The following is a 22,719-nucleotide window of genomic DNA, read 5'->3' as shown; positions in this document are numbered from 1 at the left end:
TCTCTAATCTTCTGCAAGTTTTGCAAGACGAGAATTTCAGATTTTTGACACATAGACCATATTGATTCACATATTGTTGAAGAATGTTTATTTTGCGCTGAAGGCCTATCGGTGCGAAGTCCAACAGGACTAGATCGTCAGCATACAGTATCCAATTTAGGTTATTGTCATTTAACTTCGCTGGAAATACATTCGCAGTTGCATAGGCTTTGCCTATATCGGATATAAACAGCTTGAATATTATTGATGCAAGTGGGCATCCCTGTTTAACACCTCGGTAAGTTTTTATGGAGGCCGATAGGGATCCCTTTTGGTCCAGTCTTACTTTAATCTCAGTGTTAGTGTGCAGCTCTTTGATTGCCATCAAGAGCCTGTCTGGGCACTTACAATCTCTCATTTTTGACCAAAGCAGCTCTCTGTCAATAGTGTCAAAGGCCTGCGATAGGTCAATGAAGGCAAGATAGATTTTTTTGTCTGTTTTAATAGCCTCCATTTTTAATACGTTAAGGGTCATCAGGTTTAGTCCGCAGCCAACTCCCTTAAGAAAACCATATTGCTGATAGTCCAAATGGCCGCTTGATGCTATCCACTTTACAAGTTGTTTATGCAGTTTGGCAGCATATAGCTTACCTAGGCTGTCCAGTAGTGAGATTTGTCTATAGTGGTTTGGTTCAGCACGATCCCCCTTTTTAAAAATCTGCACCACTACCGCACTTTTCCAGGTCGGTGGAGTTGCTGCTTTGCTGGCTATGTTGGAAAATAGTCTTGCACAAAAGGTTGCCCACTCTTTAGGATTTTGTTTTAAAGTATGATTGGTTAGTCCATCTGGACCGGGAGCCCACGAGGAACTGCATCGTTGGATACTTTGGAGAATATCTTCTTCTTCAAATTGCAGATCCCATTTCGTTAACACAGGCAACTTGGGTTCTGCTGAATTTCCTTTTTTTTCGTAAAGTTTTCCAAAGTGATGAACCCACTGTGCTTCTGTAACCATATTCGTTTGAATGGCATACTGTTTGCAGGAATTATTGTTCAATAACTTCCAAAAATCTTGTGAGTTTTTGTTGGCTAAGCTTTGCATCATTTCCTCTGCATCTCGTTGTTGTAAAAAAAATTCTTCTATTTGAGATTATCCAGTTTTTATATTTTTGTCTGCTTGCTTTTTTTTGCAGGTTTCTGCTCAGTATTGCTATGGTGGAGGGGCTCACTGCATTGACATATTGGGGAATACTGTCCCTTTAAGGGAGCCACTTGAGGTAAAAGTCAGAGACCATATGCCATGTAACCCTGAGATGTAACAAAACAAACAGCAAATAAACCTACAAATCAGCTGTAATAACCATAAAGCTAATTCCTTTAATACTCGCATCAATAACTCTTCCTCCAACACCAAAGAACTATTCACTATACTTAGAGAAATAGAATCTCCTATCCCTTCAGCTACCACTGTCAACACGAACAACGCCTGGTGCCATCAAACCATCCAAAATGCCTTAGCACATAAAATCTATACCTTACAAGATTAAATACTGAATAAGAGAAAAATACGGGCTGTCAAAAGCATGGCCACTATCTCCCCTGACGCCATTGCTAATAACTCTGTCACCCAATTCAAATGTAACGCTGTATCCCAGGGCCAGGTCCAGGCTACCATCAATACCTTGAAACCCTCTACTTTGAAAGGCGACAGACAAACTGGTGCTCCTGCCTTAGTATCTATTATTACCGACTTCATTATGCCTCGTTCACCTCCAGCATTAAAGCGGCATGGGTGACCCCACTACTTAAGAACCCATCCTTGGATCCCTCCATCCCGACTAACTGCCGCCCCATTACCACCATCCCATTCCTATTGAAAACAGTGGATAAAATAGCCTACAGCCAAATCCAAGATTACTTGGAAAGTCACCACCTGCTCGGAGCTAGGCAATCTGCTTTCCGGCCTAAACACAGCACTGATACTGTGTTTCTAGACTTAAAAATCCAGATAGATAGTATTCGAGATTCTGGTACCATGGGCATTCTCCTCCTTCTAGATTTGTCAGTGGAGTTCGACCTGGTAGAACTTCTCCCCAGAAGCCACCGTGTGGTTAAGTCCTTCCTGTCGGAACGCACCTCTAGAGTCTTTATTGGTGATGAGGCTGCTGACCACATCTCAGTTTCCCTAGGTGTCCCTCAAGAATCCTGTCTTTCACCCACGTTGTATAATGCCTACACTAATTACTCAATCCACAGAATTGCATCACCCTAGCTCGAGCCCTCAAATTATCAAAACTGGACATCCTTCTACTTGGAACTACAACTACAATGACCAACCTGACCAAACTACAATTGTTCCAGAACAAAGCCCTACAGGCAGCCTTTCGCCTAAAAAGGCTCCTTATCCAAGCTAGAATTCTTTTTAAGACTTTGATCACAGCACATAATAGTATTACTAATGACGCCCCCTCTTACCTGAACACTTGTGTAACCCAAAAAAGATTGACCAGGTCTCTAAGATCTGGATCCAGCATGCATTGAATGTCCCGAGATTCAAGAGTAAAAGGGCAGGGGCTCCAGCTTTCCATTAGCTGCTTCAAAACTCGGAAAACCCTCCCAATTCACATTAGAAATGAACATTCACACCAGCGCTTTAAGAGGCTGATCAAAACCTGGTTATTTGATAAATTCAACTAGGGTACTTCTAGTACGTCCCTGACATTCCCTCTAGTTTGACGTCTTCCATATTATGCATGAAATATACTATTGTAAGTGTTTTATCTATGCTGTAACACATTCTGTAACTAGCCAAGCTTTCAAGAAACCTATGCCGTGATACCTCTGGGTTTGGGCGTATAACAAATGCAATAAATAAATAAAATAAAATGAATAAACCTCATGGCATTTAGAAACCCAAGGCACACTAATATGAATATGAACAGTCAAGTTAATGTTTAGCATGGCAAGTGCTGCAGCACTGAACTCAGAGAAAAAGAGAGGGGTTCTACGCCTGTGTACTTCCCAGCAGAAATCAACAAACTCACCAGTTGTGGTGCCGACAGTAGGAGGCCAGTAGGGAATCGCGGGTGATGCCACATCTGGGCAACAGGCTTCTCACCTGCACAAACAATCTGATGATTCAAGATGGTTGACAACATTTAGGAAGGTTCAGTCCACAGTTGAAAGAGGCCTAGCAAGAGTTGCAGGAGCAACAACAGGGATGTCTACTGGAAAGCAGTGTCCACTCCCAAGTACCACACTCAAAGCACTCACAACTGAATCACATAGAACAGGGGTCATCCCCAGTGGTGAAGAAAGCACCACATAAAAAAGGGGTGGAATATCAGAGGAGTATAGAAGTATGGAGAAGGCCCCAGCAGAGTTTCAGAGGGACCTGAAGCAACAAAGGAGAGAGTTGAGGAGAAGTGGAGAGAGGAGGGTGAGAAGAGAGAAGAGGAGGAGGCTGAGAAAAGAGAGGAGGAAGTGAGTGAGAAGAAGCGAGGCAGTGATGAGAAGACTGAGGATAGAAGAGAGGAAGAGAGGTTGCATATCAGGAAGTCAAAAGGGGACAGTGAGAAAGGATGGGCCACATTAGGATCAAGGGGGCTGAAGGTTATAGATAGAAGAAAGTGAAACCCTGAAACTGAAAAGGGGGAGGCTGGAGTGGGTGGACGAATGAGTATAAGGAGGTGCAGGTGAAACCGACAGAGCGGAGGATGAGAAGGAAATAGAAGGATTCTCACAAATACCGCTGGGAAGTTCGTTTTGGGAGGATTAGGAAAATGTCCGTGGAAGATCAGGGGCTTCACCTTCTCTGCCTATGGCTCTTATGCGTTTATGAGAGACCTGCACAAGTAAACCAATAAGTTTAGCTATTTTTCCTTTAACACTTAAAATGTTTTTATTTTTTACTGTTTGCATTACGATCAATGTACAATTAGTTATGTCTGCCTCTTTCGATGTACTGCTTTAAGTTCAGTCATGGTTAGTCCCAAATTATTAGAGCATAGGACTGATGCTGGGGTAGAGCAAGGTTATTCTGGATAGTTGACACCCGGCGGAGATACCCACCAGAGCTTGCCTTCATTTAAGTTTGTGTAATGTTATTTTTCTTGTAGGCATAGAGCAGATCTATGTTGTCCACAGCATCCAAGTGTTCTCCTGCTGTAAGTATGTGGCAAGTGTCCCAGAAGGTAAGAGCATTCTTTAAGCTGCTATGTTTTGCAAGCTACTGAGTCCAAAAAGAAATGACATTCTTAAAATCTCAAATATGATGACCTCTGTGTGGTCCATCTTACTTGTTGTTTCCTTAGGATTCAGCAGCATCCACTTCTCTCTTAAGGTCCAGGGCCTTGCGGAACATTGGTTCGGGGAGTTGGGTGTGGTTTGGGGACCAAGCTGGGACTCTTTGTGGTTGTTCACTCTTGATGTGCAATACTTCTTCCATTCTAGACCCTTACTGCAGTCTTTGGGAGGACAGTGAAGACAAGTCTTCAGTTCCTTCCTGAAGTCCATGCAGATTGCTCTTTTAGGCGTTAGGCTTTTCTAGTGGCACTGCTACATCTTCTAAAGCGCTCATCGATTATTCTTTTACCCTTTTCTTTTAAGTCGTTGTCAACTTAAATGCTCGGTGCATGAGCATTTCTTACATTGAGTACTTCTGCAATGTCTCGAAATGTTTCCAACAAGCTATTCCCCAATGCTGTCTGCTTTATCTTCTCTCCCCTTGTGGAACAAAGAAGCTAACGACAGCAGTGCATAGGCAGTATGCTCCATGTTTCTCTTGGCACCTCTGCCTAGATTTCATGTTTAAGCTATGAAGCGATTACAATATTCAGTACAACAATGAGCACAGTCTGTTGGCCTTAGCAACATAAAAGTCATTTAACATCACAGAGAAGGAGTTTGAAGATATTGATGCAACATGGCCATCTTGGTGGCCACTCAGTGGGGCTCACAGAATCTAGATTTTCTGGCAATGTAGTGACCCACGATTATCAGTCTGAACTTGATATTGGTCATTTGTAGCAGTGAAGAGCTCTGCAACCCCATTCTGCAGAGCCCAATGAATGAGTCTAAGCTCCCCATCACTGCAGCGTCCATGGTTGGGCAGTTTCACCCTACTTCTGATAATTCACTTCATGCAGCTGGTAAAGGCATGTAGACCATGTGCCTACTGGGTTCTTGCGCCTTTCCCTGCTGCATGCCATCAATCCAGATAATCCCGGTGTTCATGGCTGTGCAGTGCTTGGTGCAGGGTTCTGCACTATTGGCCACCATGACAAACATGGCAGCAGTCATTGAGTCTAATACACTTGCAGACTGAGCTTGCTTTTCCCTGGTGCAGAAAAAGTGGCAAAAGTCAGCAGAAATGAAGTTGCTTTGTGCGGACAGGCTTTTGAATTCTGTGCGCAGTGTGGAACTCACAGCATACTTTCCACTTTGGAGTTTCTCCTTAGGGTTCCGGCACTACGCGGTTCATTCATCAGAATGGGGTGGAGGAAGAGTAAGCATTGTCCTGTGCTTTTCTTCAGGGCTCACCCAATTAGGAATGAGAGTGTTGCAAAGTCAAGGCAGTGGCATAGGTAGGCCCAGACCTGAGTCTTGACCTCTCTGTGCCTAATGCCCCAAGCTGCAACTCAGTTATGATACCCAACGAGGCTGAAACATGCCTGACCTTCTGGTTGGACTCTTCCTGCTCTTTATTTGGTGCCCCTTCTGTACTGGCACTGTGGGCTGAAGAGCAATGGATCGAATGGCTGGCCAGTTATTTGCCAAAAGTTATTGTTCATCTATATTCAGTTTTTTGTTTTGGCTGGTATATTTCAAACAAATTGTTAAATGAATAGATTTCGCACATTGTATGAAGAACATGTCCTTGAGGATTCTGGGAGATTAAATTTTACTAGTTAACACCAGGTGAGTCTGAACACCAAAGCACACCCGCATAGCGCTGCTGGCCAGCCTCTTTTTTCGAGGGTACTTCAAATGATTAGTACACAATTTCTCTCCTAAAATGTCACAGTTCTCAGGGATCTTTAGACTCTTTAATTACAAATTCCAGGTTTTCAAGAGTGATACTGGCCAACAAAGGACACAGGGCATCACTCAGAAGCATTGTTGAACAAGGCGTAGGATACATATAATGCATACAAGTAATGTGTAAAACTTGTTCGCTTCAATTTGATGTAGCACCTGTTTTTCGTGCTTTTTTTATGGCGGAGAGGGGGCACGAGTCGTGCTTTATGGTTCCACCACACTCTTCCTCTTCGACATGTAAATGATGTGGATTCATATGGAATCTGACTGCTTTTTATACCAGCAAAAATCAGCCGGACTCCATAGGAATCCACTATAAACGCTGCCTGTCATTTACTCAATTTGCACAGCAGAGTGCAAAAAGGAGGTGTTAAGGTGATTACACTGCCACCTTAGACCACCCTTTTGCACTCTGACTGCAAATGATTAGAATTATGCAGAAGGAACCTGTTAGCACCAAAGTGCAAACAAACATAACAGGTTCCGCATGGCGTGATTTACAGGGAACTCAAAAATGTGCACCATTCTGACCCAATTCTCCCAAGACAAAATATAGCCAGAAAAATCCCACAAAGCTAAAATTTCACTAGAAAAAATAAACCGTTACGCATAGGCAGTCCACTGCAGGCAAGCACAATCTCTACCATTTCCAAGACAGGCTTTATAAAATAAAGTTATCATTGTCACCTGGATCCATTCCAGAACACAGCAAGCACAATGCTGCATACCACCTGCTGCTTCCCGACTGGTCAGCCATGGTATTCATTGTGTTTCCCAGGTCACTGCACATGTGTTCCAGACCATTTTAGAGTCTCGAAAACTCTGCGACGCAGGGAAGGAACATGTGCTCCTCCCGCAAGAGACCACTTTTAATTTTTACTCTGCCGATCACAAAATTAGCTCTGGTGAATTTCGTTTTGGGAGAGCAAGCAAATGATATTTTGTTTACCAAGATTTTGTCTGACGCGTCCCTCTCAGTCTGTTTCAAGCAGTGCCTCTCCATGGAGGATATACTGGCTTTGTATCTTAGCCTCTGATTTGCTGGCAGTGAGAAGATTGTTCAACTTTGTATGAAACCCTCCTCTCCCCACCATACCTGAGACCGGGTGATCTGATCCCCACTGTTCCCTCCCCTCGTTATTTGTAGATCCATCATTCACAATTGCCTTCTTCTCCTGTTGTTAGATCCCCACTACCTTGTTTCTATGCTCCCTAACCTTGTTCTTCCCCCTAAGATTGTAAAGCACTCTATTGCTTCCTGAAGTGGTGTCCACACTCAATAAGTATAATAATAATAATAATAATCATAATCATAATTAATAATAGTGTATGAAGACAGACTAGAAGTGTGCCATGCTTGTCTCCATGATCAATCCAATTTCCTTTCCTTTGCAGAAGTGCAGCGAAATGCTGATGTTTGTGAAGTTCGGGTATTCTCCTCCAGTGAGTATGTGGAGGATGGTGTCAGAGGTAAGAGCCTTCAGTTTTGCTCTGAATTGAATGGTGTCAATTACAGGAGTAAATACATTTTAGTTGTACTGCTAATTAAGCACTAAAATGTAAGTATGATTTATTTGCCCATTGTGTCCAATTGTCCAAACTGTGAAGATAGCTATTTTCCCATGGAAGTCTATGATCCTCAAATGAAAAATAACAAAGGCTGAAACATGTAGCGTACCAGACACCTCTTTGGTGGTTTCTGTAGGTAGATAGGTAGTTGCCTCCCACCAATGTGTCTCTGTGATGTACAGTCTCCCAGCAACAGTTTTAGGTGTATTTGTCATGCAGTGATTGGCAAGTGACATAGGCCCTCATTACAGTTTCGCCAGTATCCCGAAACTGCCTTACCGTCTCTGCCGCCTGCTATCCCAACATTACTGGGATATAACGGGTGGCGGAGATGCCTGTAAGTTCCCATTCCATGGAGTCTGATAGGGCTCCATTAGGATGCGATTGCTGGAATCACTGGCACCGGTGGTACCAGTGCCAGTGATTTTGGCAATTATTTGACGGTAGCGACCTGAACTCCGGGCGGATCAGGCCTGCCGGTAGTTTACTGCCCCTGTCGGCAAACTTGTTTTTCCCTAGTCTGGAAAAAATACTGGTAACGGAATTACCAGAATTTTTTCCATACCGGTGAAGTGATAATGACCGCCTCTCTCACACACAGCTCCACAGACCTGCGCATAGTAATTTGCAGCATTCCTAAATTGAAGAGCTATGGAAAGAGACAGAAGGCTAATCAACAATTCCACACAATGTTTCTAAATCCCTGCAATGTGTTGTATGGACATTTGTGTGGTGGGCAACAAATACACAACGGTTTATCAAAAATCCAGACTGTGCGGCGCCCTGCACAGAGAAATCCGACAAGGCCAATTTCACGAAATGACTTCTGCTCTGCAGGAATACAGTGCTAAGTAGTCGCTAAACTGCATGCTCAGCCCCGCAATGCTGTCAAACCAGCTGTGATCCCAATCATAAAGGTGAAACAGGCGAAGACCTGATAGGTACTCCGCCAGCGCTTCTTTAAAGTAGCATGGGCAGAGGGCAGGCTATATACTTCCAGGAGGGGTGTGAGCTACCACAGAAGCAGTCAAGTCAAACAACTGTAGAACTGTTGTATCAAAATTAAAGAATCTATAATCAAAGTTCAATACATACAGGATATTTGAATTAAGACACACATCTAATAAAGACACTAGCGAGCCACTCCTGTAAGAGAAAATACATAGAATGCAGACTTTGGAATAAAGGGGCACTCTCGGGCTGAAGACAGGGCTGCACAGGGAATAATTTCAGCAGTAATGTCGGTTTACTGAAGATGTAATTAAAAAAAGGTGAGAGTGGAGTCTTATTAGTCTTTAGGGCCCTTTAAGGAGGGCCAGGGTAACCGAATGTAAAGCTGTGGGTTCCCAATGATGACTCTGACATCTCTTGATGTTCCAGTTGTTCCTCTAATGAGTTTCCAGTACATCGTTTATGTTTCTTATGTCAAGTTCATCAGAGCAAATCTCCTAGAATCCAGGAACAGCCAGGAAGAAAGTGCTCACTCGGCCTACAATGGGCTTCAAGCCCCTCAGCTGCACGGCATGGCTTCCAAATATAGGCGCAGCTGAGACTCCCAGCCTCTTCAAATGCTGCTGCCTTGAGCTCCAAAGCCCTCCATGCCGCAGCCTTAGGTTCCCAAACCCCTTCAGACAGTCACTGGGCCCTCAGCCCTGCCAAAGTTCCTCTGCCTTTCACTGTGCTTGACCTGCCCAACTGCTGGCAGACCAGCCGGCACTTGGCCCAGGCTCTGCTCACTCTCTTCTGCGCCTCTGCCCTTTGCGCTGGGCCCTCCTGCGCCTACAGCATAAAGCGCTCGCCCTACCTGGGAGGGTCTTCTTCTTGGGTTGGGGGGCGGTGCATGTGCCATCCTCAGTGCTGTCCCCCCAGCACAGCCAACATCCTCGTCGCCAATGTAAAGCTGTGGGTTCCCAATGAGGACTCTGACATCTCTTGATGTTCCAGTTGTTCCTCCAATGAGTTTCCAGTACATCTTTTATGTTTCTTATGTCAAGTTCATCAGAGCTCAAGGCAAACATGCACCAGCATCCTCCCAGGTAGGCTACATCTCACCAACTCTCTCACTCAGAACTCTCAACCATACAACAACATTCTCACCAGCAAGATTCCATGTCACTCACTCAGCATTCTACGCATTCTGCAAAGACAACATGGAAACCTAAATCACTACACCGAACCCCTACAAATATCTTTATATGTTTGGTCTTGGGCTCAACAGCATCGAGTCAGGCTTATAGGCAATTTCAATGGGTCAAGTCGGCGTTGAGACAAGTCTAGTAGGTTGCTCCCAATGGATCGCTGGTATCAAGACCAGCAATGCGGTCCAGGCTGCTTTGTTGTGTGAAGTCGGGAGGAGGACGGGAAGTTTAGGAGCCCTTGGAAAATCCAAGGTGATGGATCCCTTCTGTAAGTGCAAAGTCCTCTCCTGGGCTTCTATGCCCACTAGCTCGGTCTGCCTACATCAAAGGGTCTCTCTTGATTACCAGCTCTGGCATGATGTCCTTTGAAGCAGTGAGTCTCTTCTTGTCCATGGGGGGCAGGTGCTGACTTTCTGGAAGGTAACAAATATTTTCCAGAGAAGACAAAGCCTTTTGCTGGGGTTGAGCCCAAATGGGTTTTTTGTTGGTAAACTTCGCCCTATACACAGGAGCAGGAAAGTCACAAGTAACCATGCAGATAATAAATGACATCTACAGGTTTTTTGCCAGTATAAATGTGGATTCCCAGAGAACATCACTTCAAAACCAGACATTACTTATATTTAAATGTGCAATTGCCACCAGGTTCAGGAAGCACACAAGGCCGTTGCTGAGCGGTGTCAGTAGACAGGTCCAGCAGAGGAGAAGTACATTTGTGCATTACGCTTTTTAGCAACGAGCATTACGAAAGGGGGTCTGGCTAGTAGACCTCACTTTCAGGAATGGAGTTACCTTTATCATGTGATTATTAAACAATCAAAAAACCCCAGCTATTCTGCCCACACAATTGGCATTCTCTTACAGCCATACCAATGCAACATGTGGGCTTTAAAAAGTCCATGTTACATAAAATAACAATGGTTCACGGACGTGTCAACATGCATCACCTTTACAGATGTTTTTGATCATCATACCACACACTGTTCATCCCATATGTAGCTGCTGTCACCGCCATGTGTCCAATATTTTAGTGTATAGGCCATCCCTCCTGACTTTTTCAATGAATGTTGCCAGAAACTAACACTGTCATCGTCTGTAATGAAATATTATGGAATACAATTCAACAAATTGTTATTTTGGATGTTTCTAAATGGACATAAGTTGCACACAAATTGACGAGGAGTTCACGTTTAAAAGAGTCGGATCACTTGAACAATTTCTCATTCACACATAATTTCCTTCAAACTGGCCTCTTACGTCGTTAAAGCACTTCTGGGGAGATGGGCACAGGTGGCTGCAGGCACGAGAAGTCTGCCAGAGAGTGGCTTCCGACAACCTTAGATATTTGGAGAGGATGTGCCTCACTATGTCAATACTGAGTCATTTGATCATGTAGGGTGCTCCTTCTTGAGTTCAGATTCAGAGGTTCGGAATGCCCTCTCCCTTGCATTAAGATGCACACTATCCTATTTGGGGTATACTACAAGACCAATATACTTTTACTATTTTTTTTTGTTTTTTTTAATATTTATTTGTTATAGTTGATAAACCAACTTTTCAAATATTCCATGTTAATTTTCCATAAAAACACAATCCAGTACATATACTTTACAATATCATATTTACAGTACAACCAATATTTATCCCTTCACCAATTGTCACATGAGGCACAAGTATAAATACTACCATATCGGCTTATATTTCATGTGCTAATCCATATTCCTAACTATCACATTCAGGTATCGGAGAATATTATATTTAAGAATTGCACAAATGCAATCTGTACAGTTATTCTTGGGTTAGAAAACAGGAGGTTCATTATTTCATCATGATCTACGTGGTTCTGAACACTCAGTTTATTCCCAAAACATTTTACTCTTATGTCGTTCAATGCAATACATTCAATTATAAGATGTTGTAAGGTTTCTCTTTGATCCCTAATTAGACAAAATCGGCAATTATTCTGTTCCTTTGGAATTAGTTTCCTTCTACACAAGATGTCTTTTGTCTCATACTGATTCAACCTAAATCTTAGGAATTTCTGTCGACATACATGTGATGGGAATTTCAACAGATAGTCGGATATAACTCTGTATCTTTTGGTACCAAATGCCTCAGGGTTAAAGTCGTTGAGTTTTAAGCATAGTGCCATATTTCCAATCCAATCGAATTGATAGATTTCACTTTTCGCACGATCAGGGTTGGTCAAAAGGAGTTCAATTGAAACAGAGGCATCGGACGCGGCTTCTAAGATGTGATTTTGCCACTTTCTTGACATGCCATTTTTCGATGTAAATAAATTTTGAGCTAACACATTCAGGAAAGTAGGTTTATTTAACCCTTACAGCAATTTTCACAAAAGGGCTCACTGTTTCCATAACAATTGAGAATATAAGCATACCAATCCCAATTCAAATCGCAGGATCGCCAACAGTGTTCCAGGTGAAAGTGAGAGGACGGCTTTCCAATATCTAGCTTCTAGACTGTCCCAGAACTTTTGATCCTGTGGTAACAGTGCCTCGACTCCATACAAAAGAATCAGTATTACCTTAGATTTGTAAAACGGCACAATGTGTTTCAATGAAAACTTCCCGAATTTTCTCAAAATAATCTTTGATTGTGAGATCAAGGCACTCAGCTTTGATTTAAATTCACATGACATGGTGCTTAGTGTTTTCTTATGTTCGATATACACTCCAAGGTACTTATATTTTGAGACCACGGCAAGTTCACATTTCTGAAGAAACCATCTTAGATGATATTATTTTGAGGTGTTACTGTTGCAAATTAGAATTTGCGATTTAGAGGTATTAAAGATCAAGTTATTTACCACTGCATAGGTTCCTAATTGTATCAGCATGTTTTGTAAGCTAAAAGGTGTACGCGACAGCAGAACCAAGTCGTCTGCGTATAGTAAATAAGCAACCTTTTGGCAACCAATACGAGGAGCGTCTGTAATGCAGTTCATTAATGTAGGGCCCAGATCCAAAATAAAAAAATTAAACAAGAATGATGCAAGGGCACATCCATGCTTCACCCCTCTATGTGTGAGGATTGATGGAGATAATTTGCCATCCAAATTCAGTTTCACTCACATGGATGTGTTTGAATGTAATAACATCACCATATTTACTAATGACCGGGGGCACTTAAGTTGCCTAAGTTTCGCTAGAAGCATAGATCTGTCTATAGAATCAAAGGCAGATTTAAAGTCAATGAAACTTAAGTATAACGGGACTCCACCATCAACTTGTTCAGATTGAATCATAGTTAGGGCCTTTTACTATGTCATTCTAAAATGGCCCCCGCCTCCAAAATGAATGAGACTGTTCCTTCCCAACATGTCATGACTCTACTGTAGCACCTGCTTCTAAGTATGTACTAGCGCCGTGATAAGTCGGGGACCGGTCTGGGTACTATCAACAAATGTAATAAAGAAATAAATACATTGTTATTGGTTTTAGTTTCCTTTGGGTTTCAGTTTTTTATGAAGTGTATTGGGGCTGTGAGCCTTTGCCTGTTTGGCTAGGGAGGTGAGCCTGCTATGCGATGCCCCCCCCTAGGGATAGAGGCAAGCAGGTCCTCACCGGGAGTGACTCCCCCCTTTGGGACTAGGACTCCCGTTCTGAAGAGGAACTCCCTAAGTCACTTACTAACAAATCAGTAGTGGTAATCACGAATCCCGAAAGAAGACATGCAGAACAAGCCAATATTTGTTTTTGCATGATAGAATCTATGGAGAAACCTGAAAACCACTGCTCCACTAATACTGGGACAAAGAAACACACAGGAGTAATACAAATTGCTAACAGAATACCGAAGAAGGACTTTGATGTTGCAAAAGGAAAGTCCCCAGGCCGTGTCATAAATCAAGCAGGAAGAGTCCTGGGTAAATTTAAGAGGCCCTGACCGCCGTCCACCGGCTGAAGCTGATGTTTAGAATGTGGCGGCGGGCGTCAAAGCCTCGGCTTTTGCAGGTGTTTGATGCCCATCATTAGTTCAGGGCAGACAGTGCGAGCGCGTTCTCCTATGTAAAGCCCTCCCTTTGCATGTTTAAAAGAAGGAGCAAAAATACAGCACCTGTATATTGTCAACATTTCTACATACGTTTTTCCTTTAAAAGCTAGACTCTTCCACCTTCTTCCTGACTAACAGAGTGGCACTAGATGGTGGACCCGCCAAAGGGAAACTTCCCAACTCGCCCCAAAAGACTAAAAGATTAGCATAATTGGCACTTTCAAAAGTCTTACCTTGCCTATGAAGGTGATGAGAAGGTTTTTTTTGTGTTTGTTACTTTTTCCAGATGAAAGTACAGATCTTGCACCAGTATACTATTGACATTTCAGGAGGCTGCGCAGCAGCCAGATTACTTCGAATGACGTGAAGCAGCAACGCAACTACAGCTCCCCTCCAATGATGCATGGAGCTCAGCTGCCCTGCCTCTTGAGGGAGTGGGCAGAGTAAGAGTTTCGGGAGGATAGCTCAGCGGCAACGTGCTCGCCTTGGAAGCAAGATGACACGATCCCCGGGTCCAAGCTTAGAAACCTCTGCGTATTAAATAACCCATCATAAGTCCCTAGAGCAGTGGTCTTAAAAATGTTTTGCCCTGGCCCCCCTGAGCAAAATTTGGGCAGGCCGGGCCCCCCCAAAAAATCCAAATGGACAGTATGTATTGCGTGCCGTCACCGCACCCTACTCCCAGTATAGTCCCTGAGCTCCCCTACCTGCTCCCATCACAGTCGCTGGGCTCCCTCATCCCACTCCTACCCAGTCCCTTGGCTCTCTCCACCCCATCACACACCCGAGCTCTCCCCACCCTGCTCCCACCACTATCCCATGGTTCCCGCCCATCCTTCTCCCACTACAGTTCCTGGGCACCCCCCATCTTGTTCCCAGCACAGTTCGAGGGCCAGTGGTGACTGGTGAATTTTTTAAGTGGAGGGGGCATAACTATTTCCCTCAAAAATGCCATAGCGACTAAGCGTAGTGAGGGAGCCCAAACCAATTAAGGGGAGTTCGGCGGTGTTTTCCCCCTGTGAACTTAAAAAAAAATAATGGGTTAAAATGTTGCATTGTAGAGCATACTTAAAAAAAAAAATGGATACATAGCCAAACAGTTTGCAATTGCTGCTGTGGGGGCCCAGGGAACAGGCATGACATTTTTACTGGACATCTATGATAGATGTCCAGTAAAAAGATACCATCCCTGTCCCAGGGGCCCCACTGGGCCTAACACAATCAACATGATTATGTGTGTATGCAAGGCAGTGGGGTGCCAAGGGGGAAATCATGGTATTTTTGACTAGACAGCTATGATAGAAATCCAGTAAAAAAAAATACCATCCATGTTCCCTGGGCTCCACAGCGCCTTCGAAGGAGAGCTGGTTTTGGCAGGTGGGTAGGGGGATTGTGCAACAAAGGCATTTAGGCATTTTTAAAATGCCTTTGTTGTACAACCCTCCTTCCCCCCTCTATCCAACACTTGCCAAAATCAGCTCAACGGACCAAAAAAAAAACACACACACACACACACACACACACACACACACACACACACCACTCTATCATTCACACGAGCATCCATCACACTCACTCTTAACAGAAACATACACGCATCCATACACATGTTTACATTTTTTTGCAAATGAACATAAACGTACCTTCTATATTGGGCTGCGTGTGGGTGCTGAAACGCCCTACTCAAGACTGCTCTGTCCATATGTGCGAGGAGGCGCAGGAGCTCCCCCTCGCACATACAGACATGCAGTGCCCCAGCCAACATTTCCAATGAGCTATGCAATGCTGGCAAAGCAAAACGCCCCAGCCTTGCATGGCTCAGTGAGCATGTGCGGCTGGGGAACTGAACTGTCAAAGGGAAATAGTGTTTCCCTTTGACAGTTACACCAGCTCCTCCATAATGGATGAGGGGGCCACTGGGTGGACGTCCCCTCGCCATTATGGATGAGCCACCAGGCTTGGACTGGCCAATAGGGCAATGCCTGTACCAAAAATGCAAAATGCTAGTGTGTGCCAGTCAAAATGGGCCACCTGTTTGGCCAATGTGCGCTAATTTGATGAGTTACTTCACTATGCAGTTAGTAATTTTGACCATTGTTGCTGAACAAATATTCTTTAAATATCACAATTTACTTACATTTTAACACAAAGCACCCCCTGGGGTAATATTCAAACAGTCTGTGACTAAAGGAATGAATATCCATTTACAACTGCAGGCCACTTTTTCATTGGTGCCTGAGATGGATTCTACTACTCACCTCCGATGATGCATGGAGCTCAGCTGCCCTGCCCCTTCAGCAAGTGGGCAGAGTAAGCCCCAGAGCTTTATGTGGGCCTAATGCTTCATCACAATGACGTTACACAGCAGCGCAACTACAGCTACCCTCCGATGATACATGGAGCTCAGCTGCTCTGCCCCTCGAGCGAGTACGTAGAGTAAACACATAGAGCTTCATGCGGGCCTAATGCTTCATCGCTTCATGCAAAAGACTTGCCGCCTTCATTTGCTCTAAGAAAATGGCCGCACCCATGTAACTAGCATTTTTGAAAATAAAAAAAAGAAATAATAACAAAGAAAATGGTCGCAACCTATTTTTCCAAAAGCTGATCTTTCATTACCAAAAGATAGAGGGGTCTTGCAAATTACAGCTACATGTGCAGGTTTGGGGTGGTGATGGGGAGAGATTGGGACCTTAAAAATGTATGTATTTGTATATTTCGTTTTTCTATAATGCACATCATGCCACCAATTCCAGTTTTACTGTGCAAAAAAAGGAGTTAGTTACTGTACACAGAGAGTAGACACAACATGAATCACATCCAAGTGGACACACACAAGCTCTTATCAATAGCTTGGAGGTAAATAAAACACAAGCGCTAAAGATATCTTTGCCTGTTTTTTTGGTCCTACTGTTTTTGAGTTAGTAAACTCATAAAGTGTTAATACCTCCCGCACATGCATAGATGCATTCCCTCCAAATAATTGGCCACATTATCTCTAAAGATAATGCCTCTATTCCCCAAAGACGTCACATGGGACTTCCGAATTGGCAGTAAAAGAAAATCTCACCATCGGTTGGAGAATCACCAATTACCACTAATGGTACCTATAATTCAGTATGAAGGCATTAGCACCCCTTGCACGCTCTGAATGTCACAAGGCTTAGTAGGATCGTTTTACTGTTAAATGCCAGTAAGACCAATAACCTTCTCATTGGGACACCTACTCCCAGTTTCCCTCCCACTCTCTGGGCACCTTCCTTGGGCCCCCTCCCCCTCATGCAAGGCATAAATCGTGGGGTCATCTTTGACTCCTCTCTCTCTCATTCTCCCCTCACATCAAGGACCTTGCCAAGAAGCCCAACTTTCCATTCCATCTCCTCTGAGGCATTCTACGTTTTCTCACTTTTCCCCGGAAGCTCAACGTCTCCAGAGCTCTGGTTCTCTCTAGGCTGGACTACTGCAACAGCCTCTTCCTCAATCTGCCTCTTTCCTCCCTTCGCCCTCTTAATCTAATCCAGAATAGGGCTGCATGCTTATCCTCGGCCTCAAGCTCAGGCCCGCATCTCTCCAGCCCTAAAATCTCTTCACTGGCTCCTAGTGATGGCGAGGATCAAATTCAAGACCCTCTGAATCATCCACAAGGCTTTCTGGGGCCAGGGACCCTGCTAGATCCAACTTTCTCTCTCTACATACCTCCTTGCTGGAGTCCTTTGGTGCTCTAGTTCCAACTCTCTACTGATCAGACATTTTGCCAAGCATAGAGTGGGGGGTAGATCTCTTTATTCAGCAGGAGCCTCCCTCTGGAACAGCTTCCCTGCCCCTCTCATACTTGAGCCGGATCTCTTTAAGTTCCGGAAGCTTCTCAAGACATTCCTTTCCCCCCCCCCCCTTCGGCCCCCAAAGCTAATGTCTCCCTGCTGCTACGACTGGTGCTTGGTCCCTATGAGTCTCACTGGGGCCAGGCTTGGTCGCCCCATCCCTGCACTAGCTGGCCTCTACCCCTGGTTTCCCCTTGCACATGCCTTCCTTGGGCTCTCTCCAGCACTTACCCAGCCGCTGGGGCCCCACCTTCTTGCACCTCCCTCCTCCCCCTGTCCTTCACACCAGCCCTCTGCCCTGCCCCCACCCCCGCACCTATATTCACTGCACTAGCATGGTCTGGATGTCAGAAGGCCCAGAAGGACCGTTTTACTGTTATTTTTTTCCCATCGACCTCCCCGCCCCCCTTTTTGTCTTGTGACACCTGGAAACACTTGTGTATAGGCACCATACAAATGACCAATAAATAAAAATAAAATAATACCATGGAATTTGTAATAAGGCCCACTTTTAATCGCGATAAACTGAATGGAGCAGAACATTTTCAGGTCCCTTCTGAATATGGGGTGATCAGGCTGTAGGCAGAGATGTGACAGGAGTGTGTTGCAGGGGGAGAAGACCTGATACCGCAGTGATCTGCACCCAAAACGCTTGCATCTGGGCTGTCACATCACCAACAAGTTGAGGCAACCACCACAGGTGTTGTGATCAGTAGTCAGGTCCTTGAGTCCATCCCAGCATGTGCTATGGAACATCTGTTCTCAGCACAGAGCTTCTCTGCCATGAGTATGAAAGTCTGGCCATTGAGGCTTTTGATGGCCTGGGAGGAGAAGTCAGTAAGGTTCTTTGGGATGATGGATACCCAACAGCAATGCAAACTGCATTTTCCTTTAGTTTTACCTTTTCCTGATGACCTTTCTCTTGCAGATAGGCAGAAAAATCCTGATGTCTCTGAACCCCAACCTCGCAATGAAAAAGTGACTGCAGAGAGTTGTGAAGGTAAGAGAGAGCTTCATGCTTAGTGACATGTCTTTACTTCAGCTAGCAAGTGTGTTAGCCATTTTAGATGGGCCTTGTTGTTTAGGTTATACACAAAAACATTGTGTTCTTAATATGTCCGATTCTGACCGTTGTCGGTATTATGATACATTTAGCATACATCTTACCGCAGTGGTGTAACATAAAATGCGGGAGCCACCCTGCGAGCCATGCTGAGGCCCCCCCAAACTCAACAGAGCATGGTGCGCAGCACTCTCCAGGCCGGCCTGGACCACCACCCAGTCACAATAACGCCCATGAAGACCTTTCTACTGCAGGGCATGCCATGCACTGCACTAGGTGAAAGATGTAAGTAGGATTTTTAGTCGAACCTTAAATCTTTCACCTAGCATAAGAACAAGCGGGGAGCGCCTGGCCCCTGGCACCCAAATGTACCAGCCACCTCTGTGTGTGACCAGTACCAGCGCAGTAATGATACCATAAGAATACATGTTCATGCTTGCTCTGTTGATGTATACCAGTATCCCTGTGTAAGAACATGATCGTGTTGGCTGTATGCTTGATGTCAATAAAAATCTCATGCCACAGGAAGAAATACATGTTATTGATGGCTGAACAAAGGCTTGCCATTCCACCAGGCAATTGCACTCTTCATGTTCACTTTGCCCTAACGCCAGTTAAAAAAGAAAAGCCATGCCTCAGTAAGAAAACATAATTTCCTTGCTGGCTTCCCAAATACTTACTCCACTTACCCCACCATATAAGAACAATCACCATGTAGACTTTGCCACTAACGCCAGTGATAAAAGTGCAATGCCACAGTAAGTAAACATTTCCTGACTGGCTGCACAAATTCCCCCCAAATGTAATAACACACATCATGTCAGTGAAGCCTTTCCCTTAATGGGATTAAATGCTATGCTCTAGTAACTTAATGGCCGCATTGCACGCTCCATTGAAACCCCAGCCCTCCATCGCGTAATAGACTCATCAAGTTGTCTTTGCCCGAACATGCCAATAAACCATACCTCGTCCGTCATTGTAAGAAAAAGTCAATGCTTCAATGCCCCCCGGGCTCCAGCCTGCATGCACTCATACGTATCCCCATTCACCTACCAGTCACTCACTCCCATCCATACAACGTATCCCACTCGATCATGAACAGTCATGCAGTCGCACTCCCAGAACATTCACACTGCATTCTCCACCCGTGCACCCTGCGTACAGAAGACACACACACACTCAACCCCATACATACACACCTCTCACCCTGAATTCACTTACACAGAAAACACCCTTGCATGCGCATACACATAGCTACATGCATAGATCCACAACCCAACACCCTCACACGCATGCACAATACACAAAGACAAAAAAAGCCTTTTTCTTAACTGTTTCCCACCGAGCTCTAGACTCGATGCTCCGCTCAACTTCAGCCCTCTGGCTCCTGTGATGCATGCGCACAGGAACCAGGAAACCGGGAGAACGTTCTGGTTCCTGGCATGCATTGGGGAGCTCAAGGCCGTGCACTCCCAGCCTGCTGCCACCACAGCTCGTTCCCGAGCCACGACTTTAGGAAGACATTTTTTCTTTCCCCTGGTGGTCCCCCGCGACACTGAGTGGGGGACCCCGCTACAGCAGTGTCTCTCTGTATGGCATTCTGAACGTGGGTGCAGCCATACATTGTGTGAGTCAGAGCCTCCAAGGCAGAGACCTGGTGCACTTTAATAGAGCCGCTGTGGGGTCACCTGCTGCTCAGTGTGGGAGTGCCTGAATACCCCCAGTCTTTTCACGGTGGGCCTGAACGTTGGTGCTATGGTGGGTGCAGTCATTCAATGCCCCGACCTTTATGGAGGGCCTGAGGTCTCCTCAAAGACTGAGCACAGTGGCTTCCTGAGGCAGGCTGTGTGGGCCTGCCTCGACATCAAAGAACTCCCAGTCTGTCCTTGCCAGGGGCCAGTCCAACCAGAGAGGAGCCTACTAGTGCCTAACTAAAGGATTTGACATACTGCCTAGAAGGCAAGATATCTCGTATTCACCCAGTAAGGTTCAATGTCCTAGTTTATGTTCCGCAAATGAGATAAGGTACCTCCATGAGTGCACTAATCATTGCCAGAAACTTTGATACTACAAAAGGTTTCACAAGGGCCTGGCGAGGATAAACATTCTCTCACGGTACAGGCGTCTGCATTGTACAATTTCTGTAGAATTCAGTTATGGGGAGAATTAATGTTCCCTTGCCTTAGACTTCTACAAATTGCAGGCTAAATCCTCATGCACTTTCCGTAGAAAGGACCAGAGTCCCTGGATGCACTTGTGGAGGCAGAACCATGTTCCTTCCCTTGGAGCTGTGTAGATTCTACACTGAGGCATCATGTGCTTTCTGTAGGGGGGTGTGGGGGCGAGGGTCAGAGTCTGTGCATGCATCAACAGAGATGAAGCACATTGCATTCCGTTAGGCTTAGATCATGCACTTTGCACGCAGAGCATCGGAGTGTGTGGTACATCCATGGAGCTTATAGACCTCTGTGGCTCATAGACTGAGCCCTCAAAGACTGTCAGTGCAGAGGAGCAGGGTTTGTGGATGCACACACTGTGATGATTCACAATACCTTACCTTAGACTATTGCAGATGGTAGACTGAGGCCTATTGCACTCTCAGAAAAGAGTATCAGAGCCTGTTCATGCTTCATTGACATTGCTCACACTACCTTGCGCTAGACTTACATGGAGCATCAAACACTTTCTGTGCAGAGCATCGAAGTCTGTGCATTCGTTCATGGCAAGGTAATCCCTTCCCTTGGAGTTTTGTGGAATTTAGAGAGCACATACGTGTTCTGTTTGGAGCAGGGGTGTCAAACTCGATCGGACAGTGGCCCGGCTTGGAATCAAATGCACCCCTCATGGGTTCTACTGTCGGACCGATGAAAAGCAACAGGATAATAATAACCAGTGGATGCTATTTTATTTATGAAGTGGTGGGGTGTACATGATTTGCCCCCAAATTAGTGCAACTGAGCCTGAAACTCAGGCGGGCTGGCGGTTCTTCCCAACCCTAATAATGACTCTTATTTAATAGTCTGACCAGTACAGGTTGAAGTGCAGATTTCAGATGAAATTGGATACAACGTGATAGGGGGGGGGGCATTTTCAGCCCTTCGTAAAAGGGCCCTGTGGGAATCAATAGCGTAAGGCTTTTATGCTATTGATTCCCGCCATAGCCTATTTTCGTTAATTTTTATGGCATACAGGGGAGGCAGAATGCAATTTACATTTCCGCTGCGCCTTTCCTCTCCGCCATACAAATACTCCCAGCATTTGCACGGGCATTTTCATGCCAGCACAAATACTGGGGATTTCTATGGAGTCTGCCGGCTTTATCCACCAGCATAAAGCAGATGGACCCCACAGAGATCCATTGTAAATGCTGCGCGTCGTGCGTACACGGCACGCAGCGTTTACTCAATCTGCATGGCGGAGTACAAAAGTACAGGGCAAAAAGGCAGCGTACATGCTTGTACGCTGCTTTTTTTTGCCCTGTACTTTTGCACTCCACCGTGCAAATGACGAAAAGTCCTGCCTACCTATATATATCTCTCTACACATAACGGGTCTCCGCCGCCTAATTACGATGAGCAACAAACTGAGATCCTTCATCTTTACACACGATTCGTTGGGGCACTCCTGAAATATTCCAAAACTTCAGAAACCACACTACCAACAGTGCATAGGGGCATTTAACAGCAGAAAGACAAGAATGTATCCTGAAAAGTGGATACCTTCAAGAAAAAACCTTTGCACAGTATAGAGATATACATTTTGTACCACACCATAACTGGTTGCATGCCAGTAAAAATGACACCATTTTAAACTATGAAAGGGTTGCGCATAGCTATATCTTGGTCTGCAGCATACATTTAATAGTGTGGTCTAAGGTTGAAACTTGAGTTTTTCATGCAAGGTACCCTTCATGAGCTCAAGTTCTGAATGTTGGAAGTTGATCTTATGGGACACTCGCAGAGGAATGTAAGATGGCAGATCAACGGATTCCCGACGGTGACCCCCACACTCTGGAACTCCCTACCTCCCCACATCAGCCTTATTGAGTCCCACTTGGCATTTCGCAAGGCCATCAAAACTATCCTCTTTGTCT

The 22,719-nt window shown here is 44.9% G+C and overlaps 1 protein-coding gene across 1 annotated transcript in view; it reads left to right on the top strand.

Annotated features, from left to right (window-relative positions):
- Positions 1-22,719, top strand: part of LOC138521099 (uncharacterized) — a 261,775-nt gene that overhangs the window by 111,231 nt on the left and 127,825 nt on the right. The window contains exons 2-4 of the mRNA XM_069633665.1: positions 4,098-4,172; positions 7,414-7,488; positions 18,492-18,563. Coding sequence (XP_069489766.1) covers positions 4,098-4,172; positions 7,414-7,488; positions 18,492-18,563 — 222 coding nt within the window. The remainder of the gene's footprint in view (positions 1-4,097; positions 4,173-7,413; positions 7,489-18,491; positions 18,564-22,719) is intronic.

This window comes from Ambystoma mexicanum, chromosome 13 (assembly GCF_040938575.1).
Source record: "Ambystoma mexicanum isolate Mex_15411 chromosome 13, UKY_AmexF1_1, whole genome shotgun sequence".
Classification (NCBI taxonomy): Eukaryota; Metazoa; Chordata; class Amphibia; order Caudata; family Ambystomatidae; genus Ambystoma; species Ambystoma mexicanum.
This window is presented reverse-complemented; position numbering and strand designations above follow the sequence as displayed.